We start from the raw sequence: 19,431 nt of genomic DNA on the forward strand, positions 1-19,431 counted from the left end.
GACTACTGATCACACCTCTGAACCTAGAGGGAGTTCAATCCAGCTTAGGTATGATACAGCTCCCCCAACAGGCAATCGGAAGAGGAAAGGGGGGGGGGACTATAAAGACAGGAAAAAAGAGGAGACAAGAATAGGTAAAAATGGAACAGGAGATATTAAAATGGATAACTTAACTGAAACCTTTGCCAGTGCTTTCGGTAATTTGAGTCATTTGATTCAGTTCCACCAAATTACCGAGAGCATTATCTTTGCACAGAGCATGCTCCAGAAATATGCAGACCCCCAGCTCTGTGAGCTTCAGGCAGCAAAGCTCTGTTAACTGCCTTTTCACTCCTTTAAGGATAGCATCTCCTAGTTTATATTGTATCATCTATTTAGCATGGTGATCTGGCTTCTTCCATTAATATATTTAAAAACAAGATTTTGTTTTATAGCACAAGGAAGAAAGAACTAGAAAGCATGATAGAATTTTCAAGGGAAAGACAAAGGAAATAAAGGGCTAGCTTTGTTTGGTTTATTAAATTTCAAGGGCTTTGCCCGCCAGTTTGAAAAATGCATGCTATCACCAGTGTGTTTATTAAAAGTGCTACTTTAAATTGCAGATTGAGCAAATGTGAATTCCCCTTGGTAGCTGTAGGTTATTGACTAACAATTATATGAAATTTTTAAATGAAAGGAGGAGGGAAAATAGGAAAAACTTGAAGGACTATAGTTCTAAAAGCTGCTGCTAATTTAAGTAAAATTTAAAATCTAAATGTATGCTTAGTAAAATGTCCAGATTCACAAAGATGCAACATTCTCAAGATCACTCTGCATTTTGATTATTAAAGTCTTTAAAAGTGATGCTCAGAATGAAATAGCAAAATAGTATAAACTTTGCTCAATGCTTCCTTGGCAGTTTAATACTGATTTTTTTTTTTAAAGATTTTATTTATTTATTTGACAGAGAGAGACACAGCGAGAGAGGGAACACAAGCAGGGGGAGTGGGAGAGGGAGAAGCAGGCTCCCTGCTCTGAGCAGGGAGCCCGATGCGGGACTCGATCCCAGGACCGTGGGATCATGACCTGAGCTGAAGGCAGTTGCTTAACCAACTGAGCCACCCAGGCGCCCCCAGTTTAATACTGATTTAAGAAGGGGGTGGGGAACCTTCCAGAGCGAATGGTTACTTGCTAGCTAACTTGAAAAATACACTTGTTTCAGCACAGAAATAACAAATCTGTTTCTGATTCCAGACATTATTTTCCAAATGCTGCCAAGAAAAGAATCTAAGGAATTCTTTTACATGCACAACATACACGAGACAACTGGAAAGCAGTCTGTGATCTGTTCCAGGATGCATGAGGAGGGAGAGAGCTGAGTTTCTAGTATGAACGGCCCTCATGGGAGCAGAAGCACATGCTTGAGATAGTTCATAGCTGTAATCTCCAACATAACTCTTTGCTATTATTAGACAACCTAAAGGCTTTCCTAAGTCTGTAACTTGTGAAGTAGAAAAGGATAAAGACAGGACCTTACCATGCTGAGCATGCAGGCAGCTGGGATACACCCATTCCATAGAATTTACCACTTTTCCAATCCATGAAACTGGGATTTCTAGATCTCAAATGACAGTAAGGGCTGAGAAAGGACAAGAATCTAGTCCAACACACCAAAGCCAGGTTTAAATCCCCAGAGAGAATGCTGACCAGGTAAAACCCAATACTAAACTCAGAAACTAAAGGTCCATGATGCTCATAAAACAACAGTGAAATTATTCTTGGACCACAAAAGGATATATGTATTATTCCTTTCCACATTAAGAATGACATTTTTAAAATAATACTTTATTTTCTCAACTTTTATTTTCTAACACTTTATTTTCAACTACATATATAAATTGCTTTGCAATTTTTAAAATTATGTCATGAATATGACAATGATTCAAAAGTACGTAATTTAGCATGCATCACTTGTGCTATATTAATAAGGAGAAGACTTAGCAACAAAATCCACTTTGGAGAGAGGGAGGATAACAGGAGAATTCTGAAAGACTGAGTCATCCCAAAGACTGAGCTAGCTAATGCAACCATTTAAATTTTGGCTCGCACTGAGATGACTGCAGTGAACCAAGTTTAATTTTGTTTTTTTGTTTTTCCCTTTCTCAGGAGGATAAGAGTTCATGAAGAAAACTGGATCATTTATAGGAAAGAAAAAGGCAACATTTTCTTTAGGGTGACTGACCATAGTGGGTCCATTCTTCACCCTTCTGCCTGCACATAAGCTTGCACCGCCATGAGCTTCAAACGCATCATCAAAGCAGCTATGCTGGATAGTCATTCTTACAGTGAGGCGCTCGCCATTAAATACCTCTTGTAAGGCTACCTTCAATTGTGTGATTTTACACATGGTCTGCTCTAATGGGTTGAACAGTGTCCCCGTAAATCCATGTCTACCAGGAACCTCAGAATGTGGCCTTATTTGGAAAGAGAGTCCTTGCAGATGTCATCACTTAAGATGAGGTCATATTCTGAATTAGGGTGGGCCTGAAATCCAATGACACTTGTCCTTATATAAAAATTACAGAGATACCCCAGGAAGAAGGCCATGTGAAAACAGGGCCACAGATGCTACCACAAGCCAAGAAATACCCGAGGCCACCAGAAACTGGAAGAAGCAAGGAAAGACTCTCCGTAAGAGACTTCAGAGGAGAAGGGACCCTACCAACACCTTGATTTTGGATTCTAGCTTCTAGATTATGAGAGAAGAAATGTCTGTTTTAAGCCACTTACCTACGGGTAACTTGTTACAGAAGCTCTAGGAAACGAATACAGATTTGTCTACTAACCAGTGCCAGTTGGCCAACGCTTTGTTACCAGTCTGCAGCAAGAGTACTACAGGAAGCAAGATTAAATGCTTAAGGACTCATATAGCTGTTTGACACGGTGCTGACATCACATAGCACATAATGTTGTTTTATAAAGTATCTGTCTGTGATGGATTGGAAATTAAAAGGAACTAAAAACAGTCTTCACAGTTAGAGATGCACTGCGAAGATAATTAATATTTACAAAGAGGAAGCTGGAGTGCCGTAATTAAGAAATTTGCATTCTGAATCATTTCAGAGAAACTTGTGTTCCACTCAGTATTGGTGGTAAGAATATTTTATTCTAATATTTTGAATAGTGTAATCCACGAATGGTTTACAATATACGCACGGTAGTTAGCTGTTAATCATATTATCTGATCAGCCGGAAACTTACTTCCTAGACCATGGTGGATCATTGATGACACAATGAAGGAACAACACACCAGAGCTTTGTTAACCACAGGGATCTTGGCAGAACTTAAGAGAACATCTTCTCAGAGACTGGGAGCTCAGACATTGTTCACACAAAATGAATGTGGGTGGAGTGAATGGATCTGAGCTACTTCAATGGCAATAATAGAGAGTGACTATAACTATGTGAGTTATAATAGCAGACAGCAATGACAAAGATGACATCTCTCTTCCAAGAAGGCATTTTTTTCTAGCACCAAATCGACCAAAGGCTGAGTAGACATGACTTTAGAAAAAAAACAGTCTAAATGGAGAAAGAGGAAACCCTGCAGCAATATGGAAGACCGTCTGATGTGAATGTTTTCTCTCAACAGTTAAAAAAAAAATACGCAGGAACATGATTTACCCAAACGAAGGGCAATCATGTTTTCCTTTAACGTCAGTGCTAATCATAACCACAGACTCAAGAGCCCCTAGAACCTCAGCTAGCCATAGAAATAGGCCAATTAATGAAAGCCTCTGAAAAAGTCTCCAACAGAGGGAAACACAAACATGGTAAGAAACACAAAGCATCTGCAAGTAGCCCTTCATATTCCTGTGTTCAGTCTCACTCACCAGTACTTTCTCATGAGTCTGCCTCATCGGAAGCATGGAAGGGCAACCTAAAAATCATTATTGTAAATCAAGAGGCTATAAATCACAGGAAGAGAGCCAAATGTCGACTGTTGGTCCTGTCTGCTGGCAGATCAGAAAGTGGGCTTTAAGGGGGATGGTGGATTCCTGATTTGAACACACACTTCAGCACAAAAGTTCTTGCTTGTCATCACATGCCATTCACTTGACTTTCTAAACTTTCCTAAGTTACCACGGAAACTAAGAGTCCATGAAATTGATAGATTCTTTAATAAAATGAAATTGCTGTTATGGGAATGGGTGGAGACAAATATGCTGAAGCTGCAGAAGTCATACCCTGCAACAACTCCACACCTGCATTCAATTAAAAAATCCTAAACCTTAAGCTATCATTAGATCATAATGATTTCAACTACACTGTGGAAATTACACTAGCTTAGCATACACCCTCCTCCCATAATACTGAATTCTGGCTCGTCATCGTTACTTTTTTTTTTTTGAGCAAACAATTTTTTTAACAAACAGCATCATGAGAGCCCATAAGTCATTTCACCTAAAATTATTTTTCAGAACTATTCAAATTCATTTCAGTCTTACAGAGCTCTTTAGAAATCCACTGCAACTAGATACTCTCCAATAGCAAGAACTAATTAACTAATTGAACTCTTAGGGAGATAAAAATGTGATGTTCTTGTTTGTTTTTACCCCCTTGATTTCATCAAATGTGTACCACCCATGGAAACAAATACACCAAACTCAAAGTTTCATATTAAAGACTTTGGTGGTTTTTAAGGTGTCAAATTAGAGTGAAATCTGTAAAGGTGGAAACTAGAGAATCCATGTCTACAACTCATTAATGGGCTTTGTGGACAAAGAAGAAATCAGCAAAGCCAGCCAGCCAGGACCACTTCATTTCCAAAAGCTGAAAAGCTGTCAAGAATTTCCCATCAACAGAATGACATACACTGAAAGATATGAACAAAATAGTCTACTCTGGTTCCAAGAGAATTCATTTTAACTCTTCCATTCCAACAATCTCATAGACAAACACACTCTCAAATGTCTAAATTAATTACATTAAGACAGGAGTTGGAACAAAAATTAGAGTTTGAAGAAAAAATAATTGCCTAAAAAGAGGAAACACTCCCTAACTAATCAGGGAGTCTCTGTATATACTCCTCTATTCACCATCTTACAGTACTTAGTAAGCACTATCATCTGTACATAGCTAGAACAAGAAGTATGTTCTACAAGAAAATTAATTTCATTCCTGAATTCACACATCAAAGCTTCAAGCAATAGAATCCCTTTCCCCTTCCCATTCACTCTGATCCTTTACAGGAGCAACTTAACCCATAAAAACTTCTCTGGTAGAACTCATATGCTACAACTGTAAACCATTCCTACTTTCATTAAGATTCCTTAATTTTAAACTTGTAACTACTTTTGTCAATGACAAACGCATACAAAACACAGAAATATCCTTTCTATCTAAAAGAAAATTCCATCTCCCCAGCAGGAGGTCTTTCTTCCTGTTTGCAACAACAACAAAAGAACAATGACTTTTTCACTTTCATACTTGCAAACTCCCCCAAACTTTGATTTTAATAGTGCTAGCTTAGCCCTGTGACTTAAGACTGATGCCAGATGATGGTTCTCCTAACTAAAACTTCACCACCCAAATGGACCCAAAGCCCCCTCACCTTTCAGGCAGAACATTCTGAAGCAGTTCCATGGAGGGGCCGGTGCTCTACGGTCCCATGGAGCCTGCAGTGCTAGGCACAGCTGTCTCCCAGCCCACCTCCCCACATTCACTGCCAGAGAGCGGGGCACTCAGCCAGCAACTGTGATTACAGGAAGCTACTGCCCAATCCCCGGCTTTCTGGGCTGAGCTGCTGACACCTCCCTATCTCTCATACGCTGTTTCACACCATGGAATCAGCCAGGATCATCTTGGAAAGTGAGGGGCGCCGGGGGTGAGCAGTCACTGTTCACTTAGTCCAGGGCAGAACTGCGTCAGGGCAAGCCCGTTTGTTTGTCTTATCAGCATTTTCCATTGCACCAGATGCAGGACCTCACGTGATCAACAACACAAAAAGGAAATCACTTGATTTGGTTTAACTCTTTGCTATTAATTATGACTCCTATTCTTTGACCTCATTATTCCTTGGTTACTCATATTCTTAACTTTCTTTTTGTTTTCTGGCGTAGAACAACTCATATACCGGGACATAATTAGCACTAAACATTATGGTGTGAAACTCTGCACACAGCTGTTGGGAGTCGATATAAATGGGTGGGTCTATGTGAAGCACTCAACAGTGTCGAACAAGGAGTAAGCACTGTGGAAGTGCTGACTGTCGTTATTACCACTACCACTGCTAGTAAAAACTGGAGTGTTAGGATACAAATCTGAAGTGTGTCACGCTTCCACAGCATTGCCATTTCTCAAATGAGGAAACAAAGATCAGTCCACTTACGTCGGCATCGGAGGATGTGAATTTCTCACTCAGCTGCAGCCATAATCGGACTGTCCAACCTCTCCTCCATCGAAAAGCTAAATTCACTCGGCTGAGTTCAAGATTACTGTAGAGTTTTTAGCACGGGTTAAAAAGCCATCGAAGTCATTTGACTGCCTATCTAAAGAGAAATGGTCTACAAATGTGGCCTTGGGAGGACCCTGCTTGAAAGTACTGTCTGAACTGTGAGTGCCCTCGAGATGCTCGGAGACTCTCGAACCCCCTGGCCACCGGAAGTGGCCATTGTTTGCAAGGCCCGTTCCTGTGTGCAGGTCTTCCTTTCGACTCCACAGGATGCAGGAAACTGACTCACAGAACCAATCTATCTGTCTGTGTCCTGGGGTGCTCGCTGCAGCCCTTGTGACATGGCGTAGATACTCTGTGTCTTTTGGCTTTTAACATACAGTTCAGCACACCCTCATTTGGCTTCCACTCCTCGTCTTCCAGTATTACCAGCAGTGCCTGGTTAATAAGTTCCCTACCGTGAGGAAGTCATTGCACTAGTTGCTAGGACCACAAAGAAATGTTAAGGGGTCCCCAGCCAGAAGCGGCCGGGTTGAAAAAAACCTGCATGTGGAATGACAAGCACTGATATTAACTCTTAGAACAGAATGGGAAGGAACCTTATCGCTCATCCCATCTGGTGAAAGGGTTCAGAGATGAGGTGATTTGCCCAACTAACCAGCAGCAAGCTGAGTCAAGATCAAAATCAAGCCACCTGATCTACCTTTTCCATCTCACTACATGACCCTCCCCACAGATGGGGAGAGTAATTCCTTGTCCTTTCCTGTTTTGAGGGGGTCTCATGTGCAATTTACGAATTACACAGGTATTCCTGAAAGTATTCTTTTGGGTTGGATTCAGCTTTTTAAGTTGCACACACAGAGAGAGAACTTCTACAGGTTGGAGAATTAAGACTTCGAACACAAGTCAATGCACAGTTTGGGGGGCTTATATGCTTTTATCAGCACTCCGAATACTCACAGTCAAACCTTTCCATATAGAGGCGACTTTATATGCTAGGAAGAATACTGAACTGGAAAGCAAAGAGAACCTGATTGCAGCCACATCTATACCATTATCCAGCTGGTCTCTACAGCAATTCCTGAGCTGTAAACATGCGCACTGAATGAGGGAACTAAATTAACTCTAAGATTCAAGCCTCTGAAGGGAGCTTGGCCCTGTGGACATCTTGATTTCGGACTTCTGGTCTCTGGAATTGTGAGAGAATAAATTTCTGTTGTTTTAAGTCACCCATTTGTTGTAATTCGTTACAGCAGCCCCAGGAAACTAATACACTTAATAAGGTAAGCATTCTGGGAGAAAGGGAACAATCTTTTTCTCCTTTTAAACTAACTTCAATTTATCATTATATGGGCTTAAAACCTGTTTCTTCCATGCCACTGTGGCTAAATTTTTACTGAAAAAAAAAAAAAATCTTCCTGTAACACTCTTAGCACAAATACCATCTTCTATTAAATTAATGAAATTACAGGTATTACGAATCTGAAAAGGTCACAGCATTAAAAATCAAACCATGGAAATGGAAGATGCTCTTATTAATATCAAATATAAAATTATATATAGATATTTTTAAAATTCCTTATTTTCACCATCAAACAACTGTGAATATGTTTGAGAAATAAAACATGAAAAGGCACACTGTTCAATCTAGGGGGGGAAAAATAAGAACTACCCGTGAAAATGATTACGATCTGTCACCACCGATGAGTGCTTCTAAGAAGCCTGCGTGAGGGGAGTGGGCCTGGGATGATGGATGCAGAATCCTCCGTCCTCTGGACAGGACACAGGTGTCTTTGTCAGCCATGACCTTAGAGCACAACCACTTCTCTCCCTTGGAGGATTACAACATCCAGCATCATGCTGAAGTTTAACATTATTCTCTCTGCCAGAGGGAGTGGTAGCCACACAAACAGCCAAAAATTTTTCAGATCCTTACATCTTCCAAACCACTCCAGTGCTATGCAATTTGTTGCTTAAAAAAAAAAAAATGCTGTTGTTTCAATAAAATAGTGAGGATATGAGTAAGTTAGGAATTAATTTATATGATACATAGAATTAGTGGATCTAGATAGGCTCAAAATTCTACTTTGCTCCTGGCAGAACACAAGATGGACTTATACAAGAAAAACAGGCAAACCAGGTTTTCTTTCCATGCATCTTGACCCTTACTCTTACCAAAAAAGTCAGACAAAGATGAAAAAACCCTTTCTGCACCCATTCCAGAGTTTGTTTCACTCGAACTAAAGAAGTATTCCACCAGGTAAGAAGGCCTGTCTTCATACCTCCATCTCTAGGCATGCATCTCAGTGCTTTAAAATCAGAGGAGATTAAAGACAGATTCCCAAACACCATGTTCCATTTTCCCCTAAACTACAAGAGACTGAAGATGCTGAAACCCTCTGATACTTTTTAATATTAGAATGACCAGAGAGGAAGTCCCTTGGGTAGCCAGGGCTAAGCGGCACCATCTGAACATCTTTCAAAAGATTTCGTCATTCCCAGCTCCTTCCCTTGCCTATAGTATTTCAGCTTTTACCAACATTCTGAGTTTTTCTGTATGTTTATTACTACCACAGGCCCAAAAGAAAGAAGAAAAAATACGATAGCATTATAACTTTAAGTTGGCTAATTTCACGTTTTCCCTGGCTAGCTCCCCTACTTCAGTGCCCCAGTCTGGCCACTTCTGTAGCAGGGTTAGTTCATCCTACAAAAACCTGGACGCAGGTCTTTGTTCTAGACATGACATCACGGTCAAGAAAGCAGCCCTCGTTTGGCTCCTTACCGTGAAATCCGTCTCTCATCTCATTCATGCCCACCCTGGCTCTCCTAACAGCCAAATGAATTGATTTTGTTTTTGTTAAGAACTCTTGGGTCCCTCTGGTTCTTTTTTCCCAGGGAATGTAATAATGAGTTTCCAAGATGACCTGAGCTCTTAGCTTAGATGATCTTACAGCCTTTCCTGATCTCTCTTAGCTGTGCAGACTTGCCCTAGTTCCACTGCCATCCACTGGGCTCCTATCTGTAACTCCACCCACTACCTTAGAAACACAGCCCACCTCGTGAGTAACAGCAGCTGGGAGGGGGCTTTACTGTGCAGCCTTGCTCCATCCTTCCTGCCTGATGAGCTTCCAAAGGTACTACCCATGGCTGAAATGTTTCTCCAAGGTGTAACACTTCCTGATGCCTTTATAGTAGTTTATTTTTTCTTTCTAAATCTGATCTCTTAATCCGCTTTCATATTTACTACACCTCTCCCAAAGAGCTCCAATTGCTCTATTCTCTCCTTTAGGAAAATAATAATAATAATAATAATAACAGTAATAGTAATGTTTCCACTAATGTAAAAAAACACAAGGTAAGAATAAACCCCAAATTCCTCATCTAGCAATAAAAGCCCGTGTGACACTTGGACTCAATTCTTTCCCCAAAATTATCTGGCCATTTCCCCCTTCAGGGACTCTGTCAGCAGGCTTTGTGCCATATTCCATACGGCTTCATACCTCCACTGTCTTTAATCAGACAATCATTTCCTTGATCTGAAATGCAGCCCCCACCCCCACCGCCTGTTTTGACTTCTCTTAAGCCTTTGGAGCATGCTCCTCTCAATCAGTCTCTCCTTGCACTAAGTCACCATGGCACTTTTTTTAATGCAGCAATCATAGTGTCTCAATTCTGTCTGCCCACCTACCGTGAGCAGTCCTCAAAGTAGGGACCTGCTCATTCTCACTTAACCTCCAATACCCCATAGGATACCTGAAACAGAACAGATGGTCAATGTTTGTAACACAAACCACAATTATTATCACATCCATATTTCATCCAAAAGCAAAATAGTAGGAAGTGTATAAAACCTGGACGAGATATATATCCAATAGCATAATGATTGCTGTGAGACATCATAAAAATATTTAACATAGTCCTTAAAATTAAACAGATACTATTTTCCCTACATATAACTATACTGAAACTCCTTATTAAATAATAGTTACTGGGGCGCCTGGGTGGCTCAGTAGTTAAAAGCGTCTGCCTTCGGCTCAGGTCATGATCCCAGGGTCCTAGGATCGAGCCCCGCATGGGGCTCCCTGCTCCGCAGGAAGCCTGCTTCTCCCTCTCCCACTCCCCCTGCTTGTGTTCCCTCTCTTGCTGTGTCTCTTTCTGTCAAATAAATATATAAAATCTTTTTAAAAATAAATAAATAAATAATAGTTACTGATCATTGATAGTTAAACTGGTGGTAGAATTTTTATAAATCATCATTTCCTTTTTTTAAGATTTTATTTATTTATTTGAAAGAGAGAGAGAGAGCACAAGCAGAGGGAGTGGCAGGCAGAGGGAGAAGCAGACTCCCAACTGAGCAGAGAGCTCGATGTAAGACTGGATCCCAGGACCCTGGGATCATGACCTGAGCCGAAGGCAGACGCTTAACCAACTGAGCCACCCAGGTGTCCCTAAATCATCATTTCTTGAACAGCCTATCACAATATATAGAAATATCAAATCATTATATTGTAGACCTCAAGCTAATATAATGTTATATGCAAATTATGTCTCAATAAAAAAATACACCATAAAAAAAGGCTAATAGTCTAAAGAGGCCTCATTTTCAAACCCACAAACACAAATACCATTCTCTCTGAAGGCAAGTTCTCCAAAAAACTCAGAAAGCAGTTTTTCCTATTCTCATTCAGCCTAATTAAATGTTTGAAGGATCACGGGAGTGGAAAAGAAAAAAAAATTGTTTTTGAAAGTATCCATACAAGAATGTTGAAGTCAGGTGTCCAGCTGGAGGGAGGATATCAAAAGATATCATAATAATGACCCCAAATCCCCTTTCCTAGTGAACTTATGATGAAACATATTATAGGAGAAAAACAAAACCCCCAGAGTCTAAATGTCATTTTCTTAAAGCTTTGCCATTGTCAATATGCCTAACGTGCATATTTGGAGAGTCTAAGTTTAAAGCACATAAAAATAACCTCATATCCTTTCATGCTGTATATTTCAGCAACGAGTAACTCCCAAAATAAATAGATCAATGGCAACCCCCTCAAAAAAAAAAAAAAAAAATAAAGCCAACCTAAAATAAAGAGGTCATTTGTATCATTTTCCCCTAAACATCTGAGTAATCTGAGGAAGTTGAAACAATAACCAACCTTCAGTCTCAGAAACAGGTGCAACTCTTCTGCCCACAAAATTACCCTCCTCAATCATTCTAAAGAGAAGTGAGTCTACAAATCAGGATTACTCAAGATCATGTACCAGCCAACCAAGAGGAACACAAGTTCTGCCACAATTTACTTGTTAATAAAACAGAAGCCCCTAACCAGAGAGTAACTGGACTGTTACTATCTTTAATCATCAAGCAAAAAGATAAAAATTTAAAGGAAGATGTACCAAGTTAAAATGCCCAAGCTCCTGAGAATTTCTGCACAGATAACTGAATACTTTCTCTAATGTTTAAGTTACTTAAGACTTGTAAGTTTGGGGCACCTGGGTGGCTCAGTCATTAAGCGTCTGACTTCGGCTCAGGTCGTGATTCCAGGGTCCTGGGATCGAGCCCCGCATCCGGCTCCCTGCTCCACGGGAAGCCTGCTTCTCCCTCTCCCACTCCCCCTGCTTGTGTTCCTGCTCTCACTCTCTCTCTGTCAAATAAATAAATAAAATCTTAAAAAAAAAAAAAAAAAGACTTTTAAGTTTGAAACATTTTATTTTATAGCCAATGATGCATTTGAAAAACTCAAAGTTCTATAAACAACTAGAGGATTTCCATGAAAAAAAAGGTAGTTTATTTCTGAAATCACATCCTCCAACTTGGGACCCACTTAAAAACCGTGGTGACAAGGCTTAAAGGAAGGAGCTGATCATTTCCCATTCAAGTGCCAAGTCTTAGGAGCAGCCAGGCCCTTTGAAACTCCAGGAATAGCCAGTTATTTCAAGACCCATAGGATTTACAACAATAATGGTCGGAGGAAACCACACCATTTAGGCTCCCTCCGTCTTTTTCCCTGTCCTTAGGAGTTTAAAAATAAGCAATAAAATGATTCTTCACTTTGGCAGACCAATTTGAGGGTGGTGTCTCGCCCTGGTGCATGATAATCACAGAGTTACAAGAGCCACAGAGAACACAGCAAGCCACAGAAATGGAGAAGATCTTTTCTGATCCTCCTCTTTGATTGTGCTAAATAGATCTAAGCCTTTTCCTTCCTTGTTTTTGTTTTACCTCTTCCTCTTTTCCTCCCTCCTCCTTCACTCTCTCCCTGCGTGTCTTTCTCTCCCTCTCTTGCCCTCTCCCTTCTCTGGGTAGCATCAGTAAAGGTAAGTCCCAATCGAAGTCACTACAATTCTGTCGATGTAATGGCTGGCATTTACTTTGTGTTCTATCTTTATTTAATACATCTCTGCAAATTCAGCTATTAATGACAATAAATCTACAGCCCCTCAAGAGGAAAAAAGTTATATGCCAAAAATAGAATACTACGTTTAAAGTTTTAAAATGCACTTCTTTTGGGGCAGATGTGCTTCTGACAGCTCTATTTAGTTATCTACTGTCTCTAAGGACTTCGGTTCATCATACAAAAGAAAGGCGACAGCCCAAGGCCCTTGGGGTTTTCTGTTTGGTTTTTGGTGTGTGGGGGGGAGGGGCAGTTTATTCTGGGATTTTTCCTTCAATTCTTTGAAAGCTAAATGAATTTTTACTTTTGTGAGGGAATAAAAGTGACACCAGAGAGCCTGTTTTCAAGGCTGATGTCCCTCTTCTGCCTTTGCCATCATTAGTAAGTTGCCTATCTTCTGCAGATCTACTTAAGAAAACTTTCTGTGTGCTACAGAGTGAATGAAAAGCTTCCAAAACCCGCTCTGTAAGGTCAGCAAAGGAATCTGTCGCTTGACCTTCACAGAGCCATCAGGAATGTCAAAATTAAAGAAACGAAGGGAAAGGAACAAAATCTCAAAATCACTGAAGAGAGGAGAAAGGAAAGTGAGGACACAGCCTAATTGGGCCACGGTCTGCTAAATGGTCTGGAGCCAACTACCTGGATCCTCGCTTATCTGTCCAACAAGGAAGCTGACAGAGTCCTCTCAGAGGTTCCTCCCGGCCCTAACAGGTTAGTCTTGTTTTGTTAAGGTAACTGCATGGATCCCCTCATAGCTCCAATTTAGAGATTATATATAAATACTTACTAAAATGCTCTTAAATGACACTAAGAGGGGAAACTATATGGTCACTACTTCTAAATAATTGTTAAAGTTGAGTTTTCAAATCAGGTATACACAAAACAGACTTATTTGAAATTTCACTTTATCTGAAAAGAAAGACGTCTTTACAATTATTATCTCTGAGACTTTAAAACCAAAACATAGAATAACTATATTGGGTATCAAAAGCTTTTGTTTTGACATCAGGAGTGAGGATCTTTTATTCATTCTCTAATATTTGGAGAATGAGAGAAAGGATAACAGTGCTTTTTGAAATTGTTAACTTTTCTCTGGGCCTCATTTCTTTAGTCACAGGAACAAAAAATTTTTAACTCTACTTTCAGCTTATTCAAATTGCATCCCCACATTTTTGGAGCTATCCTGTGTACAAATCTAAGTATTCACTGAGCTACTACTATGGGCCTAGGATGCAAAATGGGGACTGCAGCATTTCAAATAGACTATTAAAAGATGATGTTAATTCTGAGTATTGGGATATTAGTAGTTTATTAAGAAATTCATAGGAAATACAGAGAGTCAGATCAGCTTTTTCAGTCACATTTTATGTAACTCCCATATTCAGTGGAGAAGAATTGGTTTCAGTCATAGAAATATGGTCTCATCTTCACCATTTTTTTTCATCTTCACCATTTTTTTTACTTTTTGAAGCAGATGATGGGAAGATATGAAATTGAATATCTGAGGAGGCAATTTCAACCATATGAAAAACAAGAAAATATATATGGTGTCCAAATACCAGCTGGGATGAAGAGAGGAGAGGGAGAAGAGAACGAGGACATAAACGTTATTAGAGAAAGTGGTTAGTGGTGAAACCCAGCTTAAAAGCAGCAAAGCTACACTTGCTTATTAAGTCAATCAATGCAGTAATCCTACTTGAAAACTCAGAGTGATTTTATAGATGTGTTTAAAACATAATGTTTACAAAAAGAACTGGGATGCCTAAATATAGTCACAATTTCATCACATTAATGCAAACATGTGCTTTATTCAACTGTACTAAGAAGAAAAGCCAACAGAAGATAAACATGTAAAAAACATATTTACATACGACAGTCATGTCCTACTTATCAGGAGATCACTTTTCCGACAAACTCAACCACGCAAAATACTGCCAAAAAGTAAGAAGCCAAAATGGTCTCTGACGAGAGAGCATCACTCACAGGATTATGGCTCAGGAACTCATTACCATCTTTTGAGACCAATCCTGTTGCAATAAACTGGATTGCCCAGACCCTCCACACCAGGTAACAAATGAGAAATAGCAAATCAGAGAGCGGCAAGGACACAGGACGGGCACAACCACCTGCAGAAAGAGAGCTGACAGCCTTACAGCAAGGGTGGCACAGTCAGGAGGCAGTGGAGACCCACTTCATGCCAAGGCGAAGATCCTTACAAATCTCAAGAGCCACCAGGGCGTCACCAGGTTCTCACAGGCTCAGCTGACTATTCACAGTGACACCAAAACATCAAAACAAGGTTCGACTGTGCTGAGGATTAAGCAGAGCTATCAAACGGTGTCATGGAAAGAGTGTGGGACTACGTCACAAGAAGGGACTCAAATCTAACCAATGCCAGTATTATCTACATGGCTTCAGGCAAGTTACCTAATCTTTCAGGGACTGCTTTCTTGCCACAAAAGGGGATAATGCCATCTGTTCTGCCCATCTCACAGGACTGTCGTAACAGTGGAATAAGGCCATAGCTGTGTGAATACTATGTAAACCATAACCTGCAAACAGACTCTATCTGCAGAGTCTACCATGGAATGATGTTCATAAAAAATATTTTTAATTGTTTTAAAATTCTGAAAGATGAACGAGGCAAGCTTCTGTTATACGAAAATACAAATAAATAAAAGGCATGTTCTTCTAACATTTTATATAAGCTAACATGTAGTCCATATGATCACAATTTAGAAAAGTATCTCTAACCAATTACCGGTTTTTTACAGTAACCTTATGTTTCAAAGAAAATGCAGCTTTCCCTCCGATTCAGACATTGGATGTCTGACAGAGGTAGGCTAGATTCCAACAATTCGAAAGTGAAGTTAAATGGCATCAAATTCTCAACAGATTTTCCTCTAAGGGGGACAGACAGTAGGCCAGTAAGCATAATGACAGAGAAATGTCCAGAATAAGGCAGAAATTCGTCAGACATTGCTATTCATGAGTTTTCCCTTGGGTGGGTTAGCAGGTGTGCGTGTGTGGCCAAGGGCAGGCTCTGTGACACTGAGCTCCATCAGGCAACAAGGCTGACACCGGAAATCATTCAGTCCTGCCTAATTGTTGAGCATTTACCCTTATTCACTGACGTGGTCGTGGGCGAGGGGCACAGAGGTCAACCTAGAAGAGGACTTATTGCAGTGAATGCTTACAAACTCATGATCTTAAGTCAGATCTCAGAGCAGATGATTTCTGGGATGTACCACAAATCCACACTGCATCTCGAGACACCTCAGATATGCGAGACCTTTCTAGCACACTGATAAGACAATGGACTATTCACAGAAACGCCATCATAATTGTAACATTCACAATGTAAACATTGTGAAGGAGCGACCTGGTACACAAACATATTAAGAACCTACCAAAAGAAGTGACGTCTACTGAAAGCAGCGTTCTGCCAACTGAAGGCTGTGACCTAATAAGAGAGTCATCACTTCAGTAGGTCAGGACTGACATTTTCTGCCTAATAACATAGAATAAAACAAAAGAGAAAACAGCATCACATGGAGTCATGCAATAATGAAATATCTTCGTAAAACTTTTGCTTCATTTTATGTGCGTGTGTGTTCAGTTGACCCTTGAACAACACAGGGATTAAGTGTCCCAACTCCTCCCCCCACTCCCCCAATCCCACACAGTTGAAAATCTTTGTGTAACTTCTGAACTCCCCAATAATTTAACGACTAAATAGCCTACCATTGACTGGAAACCTTACCAATTACATAAAGTCGATTAATACATATTTTGGATGTTATATGTATTATATGCTGTATTCTTATGTTAAAGTAAGCTAGAGAAAAGAAAACATTATTAAGAAAAACATAAGGGAGGGCGCCTGGGTGGCTCAGTTGGTTAAGCGACTGCCTTCGGCTCAGGTCATGATCCTGGAGTCCCGGGATCGAGTCCCGCATCGGGCTCCCTGCTCAGCAGGGAGTCTGCTTCTCCCTCTGACCCTCCTCCCTCTCATACTCTCTGTCTCTCATTCTCTCTCTCTCAAAATAAATAAATAAAATCTTTAAAAAAAAAAAAAAGAAAAACATAAGGGAGAGAAAATACATTTATAGTACTGTATTGTAATTTATCAGAAAAAAGTCCACATATAAGGGGGCCCATGCAATTCAAACCCATGTTGTTCAAGGGTCAGCTGTATATGCAATGTGTGGAGTATAAACCAATCTAAAGTGTACTTATTACTCCAGACACAGGCAAAACTTTTGAAAGTCACTGACTTAAAAAGTCAACTCTAATTAAACTTTTCTGGCACTGAAAAACTCAAGACATTCACACTACAGTTCCACTAAGATTCTTTACTCCATCCCAAAGAAGCATTTGTTATAGAACAACCTAGCTCAACTTGCTCAGAAATTAGAGGAAATTTTACTAACTGGATTTTTGTTCCAACCTTTATTAGTTGGATTTGACATATAACCTTCAAGCTGATTTCTAAAATCAGCTATGGAACTTTTCCATGGTTCCAGGGACATAAGCACACAGATCAAGTGGATAAACTAACACATACCCTAGTGTGTGGGACGTAACCAAGGTCTGATGATCCGAAGGAATGCTGATGGAGAAAAATCCCAACCTTGCCAGCTTCAGAAAACATCAGTAGCACACAAGAATGCCCCAAATGCAACAAGGTGTCTCAAAAAAGGCTTACAAATCAAACAGACGTGGGATCTTTAGGACAGAACGACATGCAGGCATTCATACTTAAGGAAAAAGAATTGGATAGCCAGCAAAAAAGAAAAATAATTAAAAGATCTTTTTGTAGGAATAGAGTGTGTTGACTAACTCTGCAATAAAATTAAGGTAAAAATCAAAGTTCTTTTTCCAGGAAGTCAAAGCACTCTATGTACTTTCTGTTGGTGAAAAGACTGTGTAAATAAATAACTACCGGTCAAGATGACCACAGCAACCAGGCCAACACCAGCCACAACCACCCACCAAGATAAATTCACAAACTATCTTTTGTATGCTTTGTAAAAGAATCACCAACCGGTCAAGACTGAAGCAGTACACACCTGTGTTCAGGTAGGAATTCTGGTTTATCTCAAAATGTAATCCAGAAACATCTGACACCCAGTTTCTACTTCAGCTGAGGCGTTTCCAGTTACAGAGTAAAAGAGAACCTTCAGAAATAGGGGCCAGGGAACTGTACCAACAATAAAATATATTCTCACTCTCTTTTAAAGTTTACTGAAAAGAAAAAAAAAATCAAGTGATACGGTTTATTGAAATCTCAACTGCTGGTGGCTTTTACTTATAAATGGGTTTTTTTTTCTTAGAGAAGGATAAACATATATTGAACCCAATCGGATAATTTACATGTGCCACTAAAATTATTTTAACCAATGAACAGATGAGCCTTTATCCTTGTCCCACACCTTTTCAACCATGTATAGAAACTTCATTAAGCTAGGTCTTGAAAACAAACAACCCCAAAATATTACAAGTGTACAATTAGTTGTGCAAACAGCATATTCAGAAACTTGACCAAGTCCCGGGAGACTGCCATCACTTTACTGATTTAGAAGATGGGATCAGAAAACTGTTAGCAGAGGGGAGGCAGCCTGGAGGAGTACGGAGACTCGTTAGCTTTTCTCTCCTTATAACCTATCCCAGCTCCTGCCCTCCTCCAATCTACTGCCACCTTCTCCCATTATATTCCACTCATTACCCGTCCCCAACACACATTTTCAAAAGTAGGAGGGCATGAAAATGACAGAGTGGAGTCACTCTTTGTCCCCCAGCCTTAATGAGTGCCCGCTCTAAGGAAAGCCCTATGTGCGGTGTCACTCCAGGTTCCTCACAATTCAAGCCATTTTGTCTTTGAATCTGAGAGAGCCTCACTCCTCTAATGTGGCTTTCTCAAGACACTGCTCTATATCAGGTCTACCAGGCAATAGGAGCTCTCAAAACACAGGAATCGGTAAGACAAACCCAGATCGTGAGAATGAGTCTAGGAAAGGGAAGTACTGGCCAGAAGAGCGGGGGGGGGGGGGGGGAGGGGGGGCGGGGAGGGGGGAGCGGAAGGGGGGGGGGGGGTTTTTTGGGAGGGGCCCCGCGGGGGGGGGGGGGGACGGGGGACGGAATGGGACAGCACTAGCTGGGAGCTGATTTTTCTGAAAAGCTCCCCCCCAGGGAGACCGTCTCAGACACCTGATAGGCAAGTGCCTACCATGTACCATACATATTTAAACAGCCAAAATGTTACGTATCCAGCAGGGTGATGGGTTCTGGCAAGAACTAAGTAAATAATCACTGGCTTAATGTCTCTGTAACTAGTCAGTCATCAAATGTCAGCTATAAAATGACAGAGAACAATCTGTGATGCCAAATTCAGTAGTACAGAAAAGAGAGGTTCACTAGGGCTGAAGAGGGACAGACCCCAGAGACATCACGGCAACCAGCTTACCCCCCACCCCCGGCCAGCCTCACATAAAGCTCCGTATATGGACAATATGTATGCTGATTATATGTAAGTTTTCCAATCACATTTACTAAGACAGTGATCACCATAAATATCATCTTTAATTAGGGAGGTTAGAAATACAA

General features: G+C 40.4%; 1 protein-coding gene across 1 annotated transcript in view; it reads right to left on the reverse strand.

Moving 5' to 3' along the window:
- NHSL1 (NHS like 1) overlaps positions 1 to 6,098 on the reverse strand; it is a 103,753-nt gene extending 97,655 nt beyond the window's left edge. The window contains exon 1 of the mRNA XM_034990775.1: positions 5,594 to 6,098. Coding sequence (XP_034846666.1) covers positions 5,594 to 5,609 — 16 coding nt within the window. The 5' untranslated portion in view covers positions 5,610 to 6,098. The remainder of the gene's footprint in view (positions 1 to 5,593) is intronic.
- Between the last annotated feature and the right edge of the window lie 13,333 nt (positions 6,099 to 19,431).

This window comes from Mirounga leonina, unplaced genomic scaffold (genome assembly GCF_011800145.1).
Source record: "Mirounga leonina isolate KUSES-001 unplaced genomic scaffold, KU_Mleo_1.0 Mir_53, whole genome shotgun sequence".
NCBI classification, from domain to species: domain Eukaryota; kingdom Metazoa; phylum Chordata; class Mammalia; order Carnivora; family Phocidae; genus Mirounga; species Mirounga leonina.